Here is a 17725-nt window from a genome sequence, read left to right on the forward strand (position 1 = left end):
TTATTCCTAAGTATCTTATCTTCTTGGGGGCTACTGTGAATGGTATTGATTTGGTTATTTCCTCTTCGGTGTTCTTTTTGTTGATGTAGAGGAATCCAAGTGATTTTTGTATGTTTATTTTATAACCTGAGACTCTGCCAAACTCTTCTATTAGTTTCAGTAGTTTTCTGGAGGATTCCTTAGGGTTTTCTGTGTATATAATCATGTCATCTGCAAATAGTGATAACTTTACTTCTTCCTTGCCAATCCGGATACCTTTTATTTCTTTGTCTAGCCTGATTGCCCTGGCTAAGACTTCCAACACGATGTTGAATAAGAGTGGTGATAAAGGGCATCCTTGTCTGGTTCCCGTTCTCAAGGGAAATGCTTTCAGGTTCTCTCCATTTAGAGTGATATTGGCTGTTGGCTTTGCATAGATGCCCTTTATTATGTTGAGGAATTTTCCTTCAATTCCTATTTTGGTAAGAGTTTTTATCATGAATGGGTGTTGGACTTTGTCAAATGCCTTTTCTGCATCAATTGATAAGATCATGTGGTTTTTGTCTTTTGTTTTATTTATGTGATGGATTACATTAATGGTTTTTCTGATATTAAACCAGCCTTGCATACCTGGTATAAATCCCACTTGATCAGGGTGAATTATTTTTTTGATGTGTCGTTGGATTCTATTGGCTAGAATTTTGTTGAGGATTTTTGCATCAATGTTCATGAGGGATATAGGTCTATAATTTTCTTTTTTTGTAATGTCTTTACCTGGTTTTGGTATCAGGGAGATGGTGGCTTCATAGAATGAGTGGTGTAGTATTCCGTCATTTTCTATGCTTTGGAATACCTTTAGTAGTAGTGGTGTTAACTCTTCTCTGAAAATTTGGTAGAACTCTGCAGTGAAGCCGTCCGGGCCAGGACTTTTTTTTGTTGGGAGTTTTTTGATTACCGTTTCAATCTCTTTTTTTGTTATGGGTCTATTTAGTTGTTCTACTTCTGAATGTGTTAGTTTAGGTAGGTAGTGTTTTTCCAGGAATTCATCCATTTCTTCTAGGTTTTCAAATTTGTTAGAGTACAATTTTTCATAGTAATCTGAAATGATTCTTTTAATTTCATTTGGTTCTGTTGTGATGTGGTCCTTCTCATTTCTTATTCGGGTTATTTGTTTCCTTTCCTGTATTTCTTTAGTCAGTCTAGCCAATGGTTTATCAATTTTGTTAATTTTTTCAAAGAACCAGCTTTTGGCTTTGTTAATTCTTTCGATTGTTTTTCTGTTCTCTAATTCATTTAGTTCAGCTCTAATTTTTATTATTTGTTTTCTTCTGGTGCCTGATGGATTCTTTTGTTGCTCGCTTTCTATTTGTTCAAGTTGTAGGGACAGTTCTCTGATTTTGGCTCTTTCTTCTTTTTGTATGTGTGCATTTATTGATATAAATTGGCCTCTGAGCACTGCTTTTGCTGTGTCCCAGAGGTTTTGATAGGAAGTATTTTCATTCTCGTTGCTTTCTATGAATTTCCTTATTCCCTCCTTGATGTCTTCTATAACCCAGTCTTTTTTCAGGAGGGTATTGTTCATTTTCCAAGTATTTGATTTCTTTTCCCTCGTTTTTCTGTTATTGATCTCTAGTTTTATTGCCTTGTGGTCTGAGAAGATGCTTTGTAATATTTCGATGTTTTGGACTCTGCAAAGGTTTGTTTTATGACCTAATATGTGGTCTATTGTAGAGAATGTTCCATGTGCGCTAGAAAAAAAAGTATACTTTGCAGCAGTTGGGTGGACAGTTCTGTATAAGCCAATGAGTTCAAGTTGGTTGATTGTAGTAATTAGGTCTTCCGTGTCTGTATTGAGCTTCCTACTGGATGTCCTGTCCTTCTCCGAAAGTGGTGTGTTGAAGTCTCCTACTATAATTGTGGAGGTATCTATCTCGCTTTTCAGTTCTGTTAAAATTAGATTTATGTATCTTGCAGCCCTGTCATTGGGTGCGTAAATATTTAATATGGTTATGTCTTCCTGATCAATTGTCCCTTTTATCATTATATAGTGTCCTTCTTTATCCTTTGTGGTGGATTTAAGTCTAAAGTCTATTTTGTCAGAAATTAATATTGCTACTCCTCTTCTTTTTTGCTTATTGTTTGCTTGATATACTTTTTTCCATCCTTTGAGTTTTAGTTTGTTTGTGTCTCTAAGTCTAAGGTGTGTCTCTTGTAGGCAGCATATAGATGGATCGTGTTTCTTTATCCAGTCTGAGACTCTCTGTCTCTTTATTGGTGCATTTAGTCCATTTACATTCAGGGTAATTATAGATAAATAAGTTTTTAGTGCTGTCATTTTGATGCCTTTTTATGTGTGTTGTTGACAATTTCATTTTTCCACACACTTTTTTGTGCTGAGGCGTTTTTCTTAGTAAATTGTGAGATCCTCATTTTCATAGTGTTTGACTTTATGTTAGTTGAGTCGTTACGTTTTTCTTGGTTTTTGTCTTGAGTTATAGAGTTGTTATGCCTTTTTGTGGTTACCTCATTATATACCCCTATTTTTCTAAGTAAAAACCTAACTTGTGTTGTTCTATATCGCCTTGTATCACTCTCCATATGGCAGTTCAATGCCTCCTGTATTTAGTCCCTCTTTTTGATTATTGTGATCTTTTACCTATTGACTTCCATGATTCCCTGTTATGTGTATTTTTTTTTTTAATTAATCTTAATTTGTTTGTTTTTGTGATTTCCCTATTTGAGTTGATATCAGGACGTTCTGTTTTGTGACCTTGTGTTGTGCTGATATCTGATATTATTGGTTCTGTGACCAAACAATATCCTTTAGTATTTCTTGTAGCTTTGGTTTGGTTTTTGCAAATTCTCTAAACTTGTGTTTGTCTGTAAATATCTTAATTTCGCCTTCATATTTCAGAGAGAGTTTTGCTGGATATATGATCCTTGGCTGGCAGTTTTTCTCCTTCAGTGTTCTATATATGTCGTCCCATTCCCTTCTTGCCTGCATGGTTTCTGCTGAGTAGTCAGAACATATTCTTATTGATTCTCCCTTGAAGGAAACCTTTCTTTTCTCCCTGGCTGCTTTTAAAATTTTCTGTTTATCTTTGGTTTTGGTGAGTTTGATGATAATATGTCTTGGTGTTTTTCTTTTTGTATCAATCTTAAATGGGGTTCGATGAGCATCTTGGATAGATATCCTTTCGTCTTTCATGATGTCAGGGAAGTTTTCTGTCAGAAGTTCTTCAACTATTTTCTCTGTGTTTTCTGTCCCCCCTCCCTGTTCTGGGACTCCGATCATCCGCAGGTTATCCTTCTTGATAGAGTCCCACATAATTCTTAGGGTTTCTTCATTTTTTTTAATTCTTTTATCTGATTTTTTTTCAGCTATGTTGGTGTTGATTCCCTGGTCCTCCAGATGTCCCAGTCTGCATTCTAATTGCTGGAGTCTGCTCCTCTGACTTCCTAGTGTGTTGTCTAATTCTGTTATTTTATTGTTAATCTTTTGGATTTCTACATGTTGTCTCTCTATGGATTCTTGCAACTTATTAATTTTTCCAGTATGTTCTTGAATAATCTTTTTGAGTTCTTCAACAGTTTTATCAGTGTGTTCCTTGGCTTTTTCTGCAGATATCCTAATTTCATTTGTGATATCATTAAGCATTCTGTAAATTAGTTTTTTATATTCTGTATCTGATAATTCCAAAATTGTATCTTCATTTGGGAAAGATTTTGATTCTTTTGTTTGGGGGGTTGGAGAAGCTGTCATGGTCTGCTTCTTTAAGTGGTTTGATATGGACTGTTGTCTCCGAGCCATCACTGGGAAACTAGTTTTTCCAGAAAATCCGCTAAAAAAAAACTGCAGTCAGATCCCTATCAGAGTTCTCCCTCTGGCTCAGGCTATTCAGATGTTAATGAAGCCGCCTGGGGAGGGTGGGGGAGGGAACAGAGAGATAGGAGAGTAGCACCTCAGAATATAGCCGGAGTTGCTTCTCTTGCTTGGAATGACTGTTATATCTGAGATTCCCACGGGCGCGTCGCCTATGTGTGCTGGCTGTGTGGAGATTGCCCCCAGGGGGTCTGGCCCGCTGGAGTCACGGTCAGATCCTCCGCTTCCAGCCCCACGCCCAGCGTCAAGGCTCCCCTACTGGGACGGTGCACTCTCAACTCCAAAATCAGTCGCTGCCTCCCGGGGACTTCTCTTCCCTGCAGCCGCGTGGCCGTGCCGCCCTCGTGAACCAGGTGGGCCCCCTCCCGGGGTTAGTTCAGATGGGTGGAGTAGCTCCCCGTGCTTGTGCCGCGACCAAGTGTCCCGGCTGGAACGCTGTTCTCCCCGCTCCAATACCAGTCGCTGCCTCCCGGGGACTTCTCCTACCGGCTGCGTCCCACGCCGCCCGCGCGACCCGGCTGGTCCCTTTCCCGGGGTTAGTTCAGGGGGTGGAGCAACTCTCCGTGTTTATGGCGTACCTGCGAGCAGTCCAAATCCCTACGGGACGGTTCCCCGGCTCGGATGCTGCTCTTTCTGCTCCAAGATCAGTCACTGCCTCCCGGGGACTTCTCCTACCGGCTGCGTCCCACGCCGCCCGTGGAACCGGCTGGTCCCCCTCCCGGGGTTAGTTCAGGGGGGTGGAGCAGGTCTCTGTGCTTGTGCCGTACCTGACTGGTACGCTGGCTCCAGGCTCTGGAAACTATCGCTGCTTCCCTGTATTAGTTCGTTCTCCGTCTCTAAATCTGTGTTTGTTGTTCAGGGTTCGTAGATTGTTATGTATGTGATCGATTCACTTGTTTTTCCGTGTCTTTGTTGTAAGAGGGATCCGAGGTAACGTCTGCCTAGTCCGCCATCTTGGCTCCGCCTCCTCCAGCTCTGTTTTGATCCCTGTCAGAGCAGTCAGTGGTGGTAGCAGGCCACCATTCAGGTGTTCTGGACTCAGTCTGGTGGAGGCTGTGATAGTTGTGGCTCATTAGTCCTCTGGACTAATCTTTTCCCTTGTGTCTTTGGTTTTCTTCATTTTCCCTTTCTTCAGATGGGGTGGGGCCAGTGGAGTATCTTAGATGGTTGCTCACAAACTTTTTTTTTTTTAATTTTTATTGTGATTTCAGTGAAAGTTTACAAATCAAGTCAATTTCTCATACAAAAATTTATATATACCTTGCTGTATACTCCTAATTGCTCTCCCCTTAATGAGAAAGCACAGTCCTTCCCTCTACTCTCTATTTTCATATCCATTCAGCCAGCTTCTGACCCACTCCACCCTATCATCTCCCCTCCCGCTAGGAGCTGCGCACATAGTCTCATGTGTCTACTTGATCGAAGAAGCTCACTTCTCGCCAGTATCATTTTCTGTCCCATAGTCCAGTCCAGTCCCTGTCTGAAGAGTTGGCTTTGGGAATGGTTCTTGTCTTGAGCTAACAGAAGGCCTGGGGACTGTGACCTCCAGGGTCCTTCTAGTCTCAGTCAGACCATTAAGTCTGGTCTTTTTATGAGAATTTGAGGTCTGCATCCCACTGGTCTCCTGCCCCCTCAGGGGTTCTCTGTTGTGTTCCCCGTCAGGGTAGTCATCAGTTGTAGCCAGGGACCACCTAGTTCTTCTGGTCTCAGGCTGATGTAGTCTCTGGTTTATGTGGCCTTTTCTGCCTCTTGGGCTCATAATCACATTGCATCTTTGGTGCCCTTCATTATCCTTTGCTCCAGGTAGGCAGAGACCCATTGATGCATCTTAGATGACCATTTGTTAGTGTTTAAAACCCTGGATGCCACTCTCCAAAGTGGGATGCAGAATGGTTTCTTAATAGATTTTATTATTCCAATTGACTTAGATGTCCCCTGAAACCACAGTCCCCAGATCCCTGCCCCTGCTACACTGACCTTCAAAGCGTTCAGTTTATTCAGGAAACCTCTCTGCTTTTAGCTTAGTCCAGTTGTGCTGACCTTGCCTGTATTGTGTTGTCTTTCCCTTTACCTAAAATGATTTGTATTTACTATTTAATTACTGAAAACCCCTCTTCCTCTCTCCGTCCCCTCTCTCGTGGGCATTAAAGAATATTTTCATCTCTGTTTAAACTATTTCTTGAGCTCTTATAATAGTGGTCTTATACAATATTTGTCCTTTTGCAACTAATTTCACTCAGCATAATGCCTTCCAGTTTCCTCCATGTTATGAAATGTTTCACGAATTTATCATTGTTCTTTATCGATGTGTAGTTTTCCATTGTATGAATATACCATAATTTATTTATCCATTCATCCATTGATGGGCACCTTGGTTGCTTCCATCTTTTTGCTATTGTAAACAGTGCTGCAGTGTACATGCATGTATCTGTTTAAAGGCTCTTATTTCTCTAGGATATATTCCAAGGATTGGGATTGCTGGATTGTATTTTAATTCTATTTCTAGTTTTTTAAGGAAGTGCCAAATCGATTTCCAAAGTGTTTGTACCGTTTTACCATCGCAGCAGCAGTGTAAAAGTGTTCCAGTCTCTCCACAACCTCTTAAACAACATTTATTATTTTGTGTTTTTTGGGTTAAACCAGCCTTGTTGGAGATGGAATCTCATTGTAGTTTCGATTTGCGTTTCTCTAATGGCTAATGATTGTGGGCATTTCCTCATGTATCTGTTAGCTACCTGAATGTCTTCTTTAGTTAAGTGTCTGTTCATGTCTTTTGCCCATTTTTTAATTGGGTTATTTGTCTTTTTGTAGTTGAGTTTTTGCAGTATCATGTAGATTTTAGCGATCAGATGCTGATTGGAAATGTCATAGCTAAAAACTTTTTCCCATTCTGTAGGTAATCTTTTTACTCTTTTGGTGAAGTCTTTGGATGAGCATAGGTGTTTGATTTTTAGGAGATCCCAGTTAGCTAGTTTTTTTTCTGCATTGTTAGTAATGTTTTGTATAGTGTTTATGCCTTGTATGAGGGCTCCTAGCGTTGTTTAAAGTTGATTTAAAGTCAGGAAAGGTGTTCGTCAGGGCTGTATTCTTTCACCATACCTATTCAATCTGTATGCTGAACGAATAATACTAGAAGCTGGACTATATGAAGAAGAATGGTGTGTCAGGATTGGAGGAAGACTAATTAACAACCTGCGTTATGCAGATGAGAGAACCTTGCTTGCGGAATGTGAAAAGAACTTGAAGCACTTACTAATGAAGATCAAAGACCACAGCCTTCAGTATGGATTGCACCTCAATATGAAGAAAACAAAAATCCTCACAACTGGACCAATGAGCAATATCATGATAAACGGAGAAAAGATTGAAATTGTCAAGGATTTCATTTTACTTGGATCCACAATCAACAACCATGGAAGTAGCAGTCAAGAAATCAAAAGACGCATTGCATTGGGTAAATCTGCTATAAAGAACCTCTTTAAAGTGTTGAAGAGCGAAGATGTCATCTTGAAGACTAAGGTTCACCTGACCCAAGCCATGGTATTTTCACTTGCATCATATGCATTTGAAAGCTGGGCAATGAATAAGGAAGACCGAAGAAGAATTGACGCCTTTTAATTGTGGTGTTGGCAAAGAATATTGAATACGCCGTGGACTGGCAAAAGAATGAACAGATCTGTCTGAGCTTATTCCTATTGACTGTCTTTTGTTGATGACTTTTCATTTTTCCCTAGCTGGTTTTAAAATTCTCTCTTTATCTTTGGTTTTGGCATGTTTGATTATAATATGTCATGGTGACTTTCTTTGAAGATCTACCTTATGTGGAGTTCAGTCAGCATGTTGGATTGATATCTTGTCATCTTTCACGATATCGGGGAAGTTTTCTGCCAACAAATCTTCAACGACTCTGTATTTTCAGTTGCCGCTCTTTGTTCTGGTACTCCAATCGCTTGTCGGTTATTTGTCTTGATAGAGTCCCACATGATTCTTAACGTTTCTTTACTTTTTTAAATCCCTTTATCAGATTTTTCTTCAAATATATTGTTGCCACGTGCTTTGTCTTCAAGCTCACCAGTTCAGCCTCCCACTTGTTTGATTCTGCTTCCCTGACTTTTTATCGAGTTGTCTAATTCTGTAATTTTATTGTTAATCTCTGAATTTCTGATTGCAGTCTCTCAGTTGATTCTTGAAGCTTATTAAATTTTTCATTATGTTTTTGAATAACTTTTTAATTTATTCAATTACTTTATCTGTGTGTTCCTTGGCTTGTTCTGCGATTTGCCGGAGCTCCCTTCTAATTTTGTTCCTGATGTCTTGAAGAGTTCTGTGTATTACTATTTTGAATTCTGCATCCAGTAATGCCAGGAAGCCACCTTCATCCAGAAGATCTGTTGGTTCTTTGTTTTGAGAGCTTGTTGAGGTGATCATGGTGTGTGTCTTTATGTGACTTAATATTGACTGTTGTCTCCGAGCCATCTGTACATCATTGTATTAATTTATTTTATGTTTGCTTACCGTGTCCTTGCATCTTGCTTTGTTTTGTTTTGATATGCCCAAATGGGTTGCTTGAGTGAGCTAGCTTGATTATTTTTGCCTTTGGAGCTCTGATGTCCTGTCACCAGGTGGCTACAGCTGTTATCAGGTATATTAGTCTAGGAGTCCATTCACTTTTCTTGTATGAATTCAGCTCAGTTGTCCACGTAGGTGATCATCAAGTGTGTGGTACATGCTCTGTCCTGCGATCTTAGAGGAGCAGGGGTGATTGGTGTAGGTACCGGTATCTGGTTGCAGGGGCTGCGAACCATCCCCCAAATGTCTGTGAGGAAAGTGGGTCCCTGTTCCTCAGGGTACACGGGTGGGTTCTGTAGATGGACCGTGGGTACCCCCTGCTTTTGTTTGTAAGGACTGGTAGGTAGCAGTTATCCTTGGACCCCTGTCACGGGTGGCTGGGTGACCTGAGTGGAGCTACCAGTCCTTCGGCTCCTGATGTGGGTAGGTGAGGACCCTGTTTAATAGGCAATGTGTTGTCAAATATCCAACATCTCCCTCTCCACCGCACGGCTGAAACAGTTGCAGTCTGCCAACAAGGGCCTATTTTCCTGATATAGGCCCTCAGAGGTCCATGCAGGGGGAGAGGTATTCAAAGTCCACAGACTGTTTATGTCTGGATAGGAGCTGCTTCTGTCCTGAGCTCCCCCAGTTAGTGGAGGTGGCAAATTATCTTTATCCCCAACTGCAAATTCATTCCCTCTCCATGGCCTGGAGTATGGATGGCTCTAGGTGCTCAACACAGCCAATCTCAGGCCCATGGAAATCAACAGCCACTGAATGGCTTGGGGATTTGGGGCATGGTAAAATATTTGCAAGTACTTAGCTTTTACTGATAGCGCTGTTCTTCTCTGGTTCCAGAGGTGTGAGTAGGCTGTGCACCTGGCTGCTTCTGCCTTCCGAAACCGCAGGCCGAATGTACTGCCAGCCCGTGTAGCTGCTCCAGGGAACGGTGCCTGAGGGATCCTGAAGGTACTGCCAGCCCGCGTAGCTGCTCCTGTGAATGGTACCTGAGGGATCCTGGTGATTCTGGTCCGGTAGCTCCTTTCTGTTTCTGAACCGTCTCCCTCTTCCTGCTACTCAGTCCATTTTCTTTTGATGTTCAGGGCTCCTAGCTTGTCATAAATGTCATCATTTTACTTGTTTTTTGGGTCTTTGTTGTGAGAGGGATTGCACGAGCATCTGGGTATTCCACCATCTTGATCTGCCCCCCCACCCCCACGGTGTAGATTTTATGCCAGTGTTTTCCAGACTTAGTCATGTGCCCTGCTTTTACCATTTTTCCTTGTCCATATATCAGCTATACTCTATTTAACTTCAACATTTGCTTTGAATGACTCACTTTTTAAACTGTAATTACTCATCTTTAGCAGTAATTTCTGAAATCATGGCTAGATTTTACTAGTTATATTTTTCGCTATTAAAATGAGTACATAACTATTAAATTCGGTTAAATATTTTCTGGAGTAATCTGTGCGCACCATCGATGTTATGCTTTTGCTTTCTTTCCTAGGTAAGTTTGTGGCAATGTATATTCCTTGCTATACTAAGCCAAGGGTAAATTAAACTGTGTCATATTTCGTTATTATGTGGATTAGAAGACCATAGTTTGATGTTTATATTTTCAGATATAAAGTAACAAAGTAGTCTGAGAATTACTTTAACTCAGAAAGTTTGCCAGTAGTATCCCTTTTTTAGATATATTCCACAAAATGTTGTTTTTCTCCTGAGATTTGAAAGTTTTCTAATATTTGAGACTGCTGCACTTAATCACTTGAAAAAGTTTTATGGTAACATTTGATTTATGAAAATATTGTTGTTATTGCAGTGAGATGGAAGATTTTCGAGGTATAGGAGAGGAATCGTTTCCAAGCTTTTTAACCAATTCCTTACTTGGTAACAGTGGCATTTTGGAAAATGTCACTCTTTCTTCAAATCTTGGCTTGCCTGTTGCTGTTTCCACACTTGCTAGAAATAGAGCCAGTGCTGATAACAGGTAAGATTTGTTTGAGCAGGTGATATATTTTTTGTTTTTTAGGTTTATAAAACCTACGATACACTGATACTTACATAAAATGTCTTAGTCAAGCTTGCTTTTTGGTTTATATATGAGGGAGATGGCCAAATATTTAAAATTAATAAAGAAAGATAAAACTCTTTCCCTATCTGATTGTCTTATTGGGTGTATGGGTGAGTTTGCACTTGAACACCAATGACCTTTTGGTTGACATTTTTTTTTTTCTGTTCATGGCGTTTTGGACTTAATTTGTTCAGCCTTACTGGTTGCTCGTTAATATAAACCAATTCTAGTTAGTGAAATTCAGTAGGGAAATTAATGGTAGAATATAGGAGTACCTCATTAAATGGAGAGGGAAGAATGTAGAGCTGTGGCAAAACAGGACAGGAATCAGTATCTGGGGAGCGATCAAGACTGAGGTCTGTCTTTCCTCTCCACTTCCCTCTGTGTAATGGTTTCATTCTCTCCTCTCTTTCAATACACTGGATTTATCTGCTCTTGTATTCAGTGTTATAGAATGTGGCAACCACGTTACATTTCCAGCTACACAAGGAGACTAATGAACGGTCTCTTAAAATGTCATGATCTCCTGGTCTAGCTTGGCATCCATCCCAAGCCCAGTCGCCTATGGCTAGAGCTAGGGTCATGATGCCTGTTTAGAGCTGCGTAGTTCATTTTAGCCAGGTTCACCTTTTTTCTGGACTTGCATGATTTTCTTTCTATTCTTCTGTCTGTTGTATACTTCTGAAATAACTTAGCACTTATCTTTTTAACAACTTTCAGTTCCCTAGTCAAGTTTCTCTTCCTTAGTAGAACTAAACCAACTTTTGTGTTCTTATTCTTCCCATTTTTATAACCACATAGATGTTTGGTTGAATATACCTTATTTTCTGTCTCCATATGTGTTGTTAGGTCCTTGTGTAAAATGTAAATTTTGTCCACGCTTAGTATCTATTCAGTTTTGCAACCTTCTTTCAACCTAAACATTTGGTAAGGAGCATTATCTTTATCTTTGGAGTGAAGGGGTTGGATTAGTTCTCTAAAAACTCTTTCAACTTAAAGATTTCTGTGACTTATCATTTGATACATATTAACACATCATTGCTGACACACAGATTTTCTGTGTTTTGCACGTAGGATGATGGTTTTGAACACCATGGCCCTATTTTTTTAGTAATATTTTATTTTATTGTGTTTTGGTGAAAGTTTACACAGCAAATTAGGTTCTTCTTTAACAGTTTTTATACAAATTGTTCAGTGCTGTTGGTTACAATTTTTACAGCGTGTCAGCATTCTCATTTTTTCTATCCTCTGTGTTCTGGTTCCATTTATCTAGCTTCCCTTCCCCTCCTTGTCTTCTCACCTTTGCCTTTGGGTTGACCATTTGGTCTCATATAGTTGCTTGTTTAAGGGAGCACATTAGTCACAGGTGATAGCGTTTTATTTTGTATGCCAGTCTGTCATTTGGCTGAAAGGTGACCTGCAGAAATAGCTTCAGTTCCATGTTCAAAAGTTATCTTTGGGCATTAGTCTTGGGGGTTCCTCTAGTCTCTATTGGTCCAGTAGACCTGGCTTTTTTTAGGAATTTGAGTTTTGTTCTACATCTTTTTTTCATTCTATCTGGGACCTTCTATTGTGTCCGTGATCAGAATGGTTGTTAGTGGTAGCCGGGTACCATCTAGTTCTTTTGGTCTCAGGTCGTAAGAGGCTGTGGTTCATGTGGGCTGTTAATCCTGTGAATTAGTTTCTTCTTTGAGCCTTTGATTTCCTTCATTCTTTATTGCCCCAGACGAGTAGAGACCAAGAGTTGTATCTTAGATGGCTGCTTGCAAGCATTTAAGACCTCAGATAGTACTCACCAAACTAGAATGTAGAACATTATCTTTGTGAACTATGTTATGCCAATTGACTAAGCTGTTCTCTGGGGCCCTATTTGTTTTTACTCCAGGCGGTTGGTTTTACTATCATGCAGCCCTGTGTCATGGTGGATTTTAAATGTGCATAATTCTTAACAATTAAAGCAACATTTTTTTTTGTGTGTGTGTGTGTAGGTATTCCGATATCCAGGCATCTTACTTACTAGAAGGGAAATTTTCAGTTCCATCTGAATCATCTCACAGTGGCCAGAGTGATGCTGAACCAAAACAGAGGTTACAGCTTAGCTTCCATGAAGATGAGTAAGTTCATACCTTAATCTTACTTTACGTTAAAGCAAGTCTCACTCAGTTTTATGGAAGATGAAAGTGTGATTGTCTCTTTATGTCTCAGAATCTTTTACCGTTTTCTTTATAATTATTTTAATCACATACTATTTTTTTCTTAAATTTCATTTTGTTGAGAATATACACAGCAAAACACAGCAGCTAAACAGTTTCTACATGTCCAGTTTATCAGGTCGCACAACCATTCTCACCTTTCTTTTCTGAGTGGTTCCTCCCTCATTAACATAAACTCACGGTCCCCTAAAATTAATCATGAACATTTTTAACCTTTCAAAATATTTTTTCTGAATCTAAAAGTAATATATGCTCATTGAAAAACGTAGAAAATGACAAGGAACACAATAAAGGTCTAATTTTACTACTGTATTTTTATGCATATAACAAGCCCCTTCTATGTTTGCCTGCCATCCGCACCCTCCCTCTGCAAGGTATTTCTGTACGGGATGCAGTGCCAGTCTTGTTTACATGTTGCTGTAAAAAAATTAGCATAGTACTTTTACAGAAATACCTGGGGGGAGGAGGGTGTGCTTGATGTGTGTTATTTGCATAAAAAATTAGAAAATAGCCATTGATTATATTTTCATTTATAGTCTTCCAGACATATTTTTTGTACATATATAGAGCTGGGATACTTGTGATATATATATATATTTAAATTTGCTTTTACAAAAATTGAATTAAAGTGCACATACTGTTTACAACCTTTAAAATTTAATATGTTGTTCTTGTCTTTCAATTTCAGTTAATATAGATCTGTATCATAATTTTGATCAAGTCCGTGTTCTTGGGGACTTGGATTATTGCAATTTTGCTATTATAAATATCATGACCTTCTTTATTTATACTTACATTTTGTACATATAGGAGATTTAGAAAGTTATTAAGATAAATTTCTAGAATTGAAATTTCTGAATTAAGAATGTTTACTTTTAAGTACTGCTGCGTATTACCACATTGCTCTTTTGAAAACACGTATTACTTTATACTTCCACTAGGAGATGTATATGAAAAGTCTACTTCAACAAACCCTATGAACATTTGGTGGTATTATTCCTTCTTTTTATAACAAATTTCAGTTTTTACTTTTTTTTTTTAAAATAACCCTTATTCACCTGTCTCCCATCCACTGGTAACCACTATTCTCGAGGGACTTACCTATTACAGATATTTTATATAAGGGGGGGTCATACAATGTTCGTCTTTTTGTGTCTGGCTTATTTCACTTAGCATGTTTTCAAGGTTCAACCATGTGGTGGCCTGTATAACTGAGTAATACTCCATTGTACGTATATACCACATACATAGGCGTACCCACAAACATATTTTTGGTTGTTGCTGCAGTTTTTTCGTAATTATATATGCCATAAAAACCATTGCTGTCGAGTTGATTCTGGCTCATAGTGATCCTATAGGATAGAGTAGAACTGCCTGATTGTGTTTCCAAGGAGCACCTCTGGTGGATTCAAACTGCCAGACTTTGGTTAGCAGCCAAACTCTTTAACCACTTTGCCACCAGGGTTTCCTATATATGCCATAGCAGTTACCAGAAAATTTTTTTTGCTTGTGTATGTTTTAATGACATTATTTGCCTTCTTCCAGCTGTGCACACTTCTTCATTCTGAATTTCCTTTCCTATCCCAGAAAATAACACATACCTAGTACCTAGAGAGTGAATCTCCCTCTCTTCCCCCCATTCCTGGTAACAACTAGTGAACATTGGTTTGGGTATATTTGTCTGTTTATGTCCTTTCATGAAAGAACATACAATATTTGTTTTTTGTGTGATTTGCTTATTTCACTAAATATAATGGTAATCAGTTACATCTGTGTTCAAAGATGTTTTGGAAACTGGTTTTTCTTTAACACTGAGTAGCATTTCGTTGTGTGTACTTACCACATTTTACTTATCCATTCATCTGTTGATGGGTACTTAGGTTGTTTTCATCGTTATTGTGAATAGTGCTGCAATGAACATAGGTGTTCATATCACTTCTGTTAGATCCCTAGGGTATATACCTAGGAGCAGAATTGTTGGGTCATATGATAGCTCTGTCTCTAATTTTTTAAGGAACAACCAGTCTGTTTTCCACAATGGCTATAAATTTTGTATTCCTACCAGTAATGGATGAGGGTTCCAATTTCTCCACATTCCCTCAAACACTTGTTATTTTTATTTATTTATTTATTGTAATCCTAGCCATCCTGACCAAACTGAAAGAAACCCATTGCTGTTGAGTCGCTTCCAACTCATTGTGACCCTATAGGACAGAGTAGAACTGCCCCATAGGGTTTCCAAGGCTGTAAATCTTTTTTTATTTTTTCTTTTGTGTGTGTGTTTTTCTTTATTTTTTATTGTACTTTAGGTGAAGGTTGACAGAGCAAACTAGCTTTTCATTACACAGTTATTACACATATTGTTTTATGACATTGGTTAACAACCCCACGACATGTCAGCGTTCTCCTTTCTTCACCTTGGGTTCCCAGTCACCAGCCTTCCTTTCGCCTCCTGCCTTCTAGTCCTTGTCCCTTGGCTGGTGTGCCCCTTTAGTCTTGTTTTATTTCATGCACCTGTCTAATCTTCATTACTGAGCTAAAAGTACATCTAGGGGTCATAATCTTGGGGTTTCTTCAGCCTCTGTCAGGCCCGTAAGTATGGTCTTTTTTTGTGAGTTAGAATTTTGTTCTACATTTTTCTCCAGCTCTGTCAAGGGACCCTCTGTTATGATTCTTGTCAAAGCAGTCAGTGGTGGTAGCTGGGCCCCATCTAGTACTGGACTCACCTGGTGGAGGCTGTGGTAGTTGTGGTCCATTAGTCCTTTGGACTAATCTTTCCCTTGTGTCTTTGGTTTTCTTCGTTCTCTGTTGCTCCCGAAGGGGTGAGACCAGTGGAGTATCTTAGATGGCTGCTTACGACCTTTTGAGACCCCAGAGGCTACTCACTAAAGTAGAATGTAGTACATTTTCTTTATAAACTATGCTTTGCCAGTTGAGCTAGATGTTCCCTGAGACCATGGTCCCCACAGCCAAGGCTGCAAATCTTTACAGAAGCAGACTGCCACATCTTTCTCCCACGGATCGCCTAGCGGGTTCAAGCTGCTGACCTTTCAATTAGAAGATGAGCACCTAACCTCTGCATCACCAGGGCTCCTTAATCATCTGAACGAGAGTGAAATGGTATCTCCTTGTGGTTTTGATTTGTATTTCTCTGATGGCTAAATATATTCGGCATCTTTTCATGTGTCTGTTGGTCATTTGAATATCCTCTTTGGTGAAATGTGTGTACCTGTCCTTTGCCCTGTTTTTTTGATTGAGTTACTTGTCTTTTTGTTGTTAATTTATAGACATTATATATTTTCAATTTTAGACCCTTAACAGTTATAGTTTCCAAAGGTGTTTTCCAAAGACTGTAGGTTGTCACTTTACTCTTTTGATAAGTCTTTTGATGAACATAAGTGTTTAACTTCCGTGAGGTCTCAGTTATCTGTTTTGTTTTCTGTGTATTCATTGTTGTGTGTGATAATCTATCACTGAAGAAAAATAGTTCCCAAAGCTTTGCTTCCACATTTTCTTCCAAGAATTTTATGGTTATAGATTTAACATTTCGGCACTTGATCCATTTTGAATTAGTTTTTTTTTTGTTGTTGTACTTTATTTATTTTCAGTAATTTTTATTGTGCTTTAAGTGAAAGTTTACAAATCAAGTCAGTCTCTCACACAAAAACCCATATACACCTTGCTACACACTCCCAATTACTCTCCCCCTAATGAGACAGCCCGCTCTCTCCCTCCGCTCTCTCTTTTCGTGTCCATTTCACCAGCTTCTAACCCCCTCCACCCTCTCATCTCCCCTCCGGGCAGGAGATGCCAACATAGTCTCAAGTATCCACCTGATCCAAGAAGCTCACTCCTCACCAGCATCCCTCTCCAACCCATGATCCAATCCAATCCATGTCTGAAGAGTTGGCTTCAGGAATAGTTCCCGTGCTGGGCCAACAGAAGGTCTGGGGGCCGTGACCACCATGGTCCTTCTAGTCTCAGTCAGACCATTAAGTCTGGTCTTAAGAGAATGTGGGGTCTGCATCCCACTGGTCTCTTACTCCCTCAGGGGTTCTCTGTTGTGTTTCCTGTCAGGGCAGTCATCAGTTATAGCTGGGCACCATCTAGTTCTTCTGGTCTCAGGATGACGTAGTCTCTGGTTAATGTGGCCCTTTCTGACTTTTGGGCTCCTAATCACCTTGTGTCCTTGTGTTCTCCATTGACCCAGGTGGGTTGAGACCAAGTGATGCATCTTAGATGGCTGCTTGCTAGCATTTAAGACCCTAGATGCTACTCTTCAAGGTGGGATGCAGAATGTTTTCTTAATAGATTTTTTTATGCCAATTGACTTAGATGTTCCCTGAAACCATGGTCCCCAGACCCCTGCCCCTACTACGCTGGCCTTCAAAGCATTCAGTTTATTCAGGAAACTACTTTGCTTTTGGTATAGTCCGTTCTTGCTGACCTCTGTATTGTGTGCTGTCTTTGCCTTCACCTAAAGTAGTTCTTATCTACTGTCTAATTAGTGAATGCCCCTCTCGCACCCTTGCTCCCTCCCCGCTCTAGTAACCACGAAAGAATGTTTTCTTCTCAGTTTAAAATATTTCTCAAGTTCTTATAACAGTGGTCTTATACAGTATTTGCCCTTTCGCAGCTGACTGATTTCACTCACCATAATGCCGTCTAGGTTCCTCCATGTTATGAAATGTTTCACAGGTTCCTCACTGTTCTTTATTAATGTGTAGTATTCCATTGTGTGACTATGCTGTTGTTGTTAGCTGCCATCGAGTCGGTGTTGACTCATAGCGACCCTGTGCACAGCAGAACGAAACACTGCCTGGCCCTGTGCCATTCTTACAATCGTTGTTATGCTTGAGCTCGTTGTTGAAGCCACTGTGTCAGTCCACCTCGTTGAGGGTCTTCCTCTTTTCTGCTGACCCTGTACTCTGCCAAGCATGATGTCCTTCTCCAGGGACTGATCCCTCCTGACAACATGTCCAAAGTATGTAAGACGCAGTTTCGCCATCCTTGCTTCCAAGG

General features: G+C 39.8%; 2 protein-coding genes across 2 annotated transcripts in view; both read left to right on the top strand.

Annotated features, from left to right (window-relative positions):
• SEH1L (SEH1 like nucleoporin) overlaps positions 1-9381 on the top strand; it is a 91748-nt gene extending 82367 nt beyond the window's left edge. The window contains exon 9 of the mRNA XM_064294757.1: positions 9272-9381. Coding sequence (XP_064150827.1) covers positions 9272-9347 — 76 coding nt within the window. The 3' untranslated portion in view covers positions 9348-9381. The remainder of the gene's footprint in view (positions 1-9271) is intronic.
• Positions 9382-10242: 861 nt separating this feature from the next.
• CEP192 (centrosomal protein 192) overlaps positions 10243-17725 on the top strand; it is a 214678-nt gene continuing 207195 nt past the window's right edge. The window contains exons 1-2 of the mRNA XM_064294755.1: positions 10243-10406; positions 12479-12604. Of these exons, the coding sequence (XP_064150825.1) occupies positions 10243-10406; positions 12479-12604 (290 nt within the window). The remainder of the gene's footprint in view (positions 10407-12478; positions 12605-17725) is intronic.

This window comes from Loxodonta africana, chromosome 11 (assembly GCF_030014295.1).
Source record: "Loxodonta africana isolate mLoxAfr1 chromosome 11, mLoxAfr1.hap2, whole genome shotgun sequence".
In the NCBI taxonomy this organism is placed as follows: domain Eukaryota; kingdom Metazoa; phylum Chordata; class Mammalia; order Proboscidea; family Elephantidae; genus Loxodonta; species Loxodonta africana.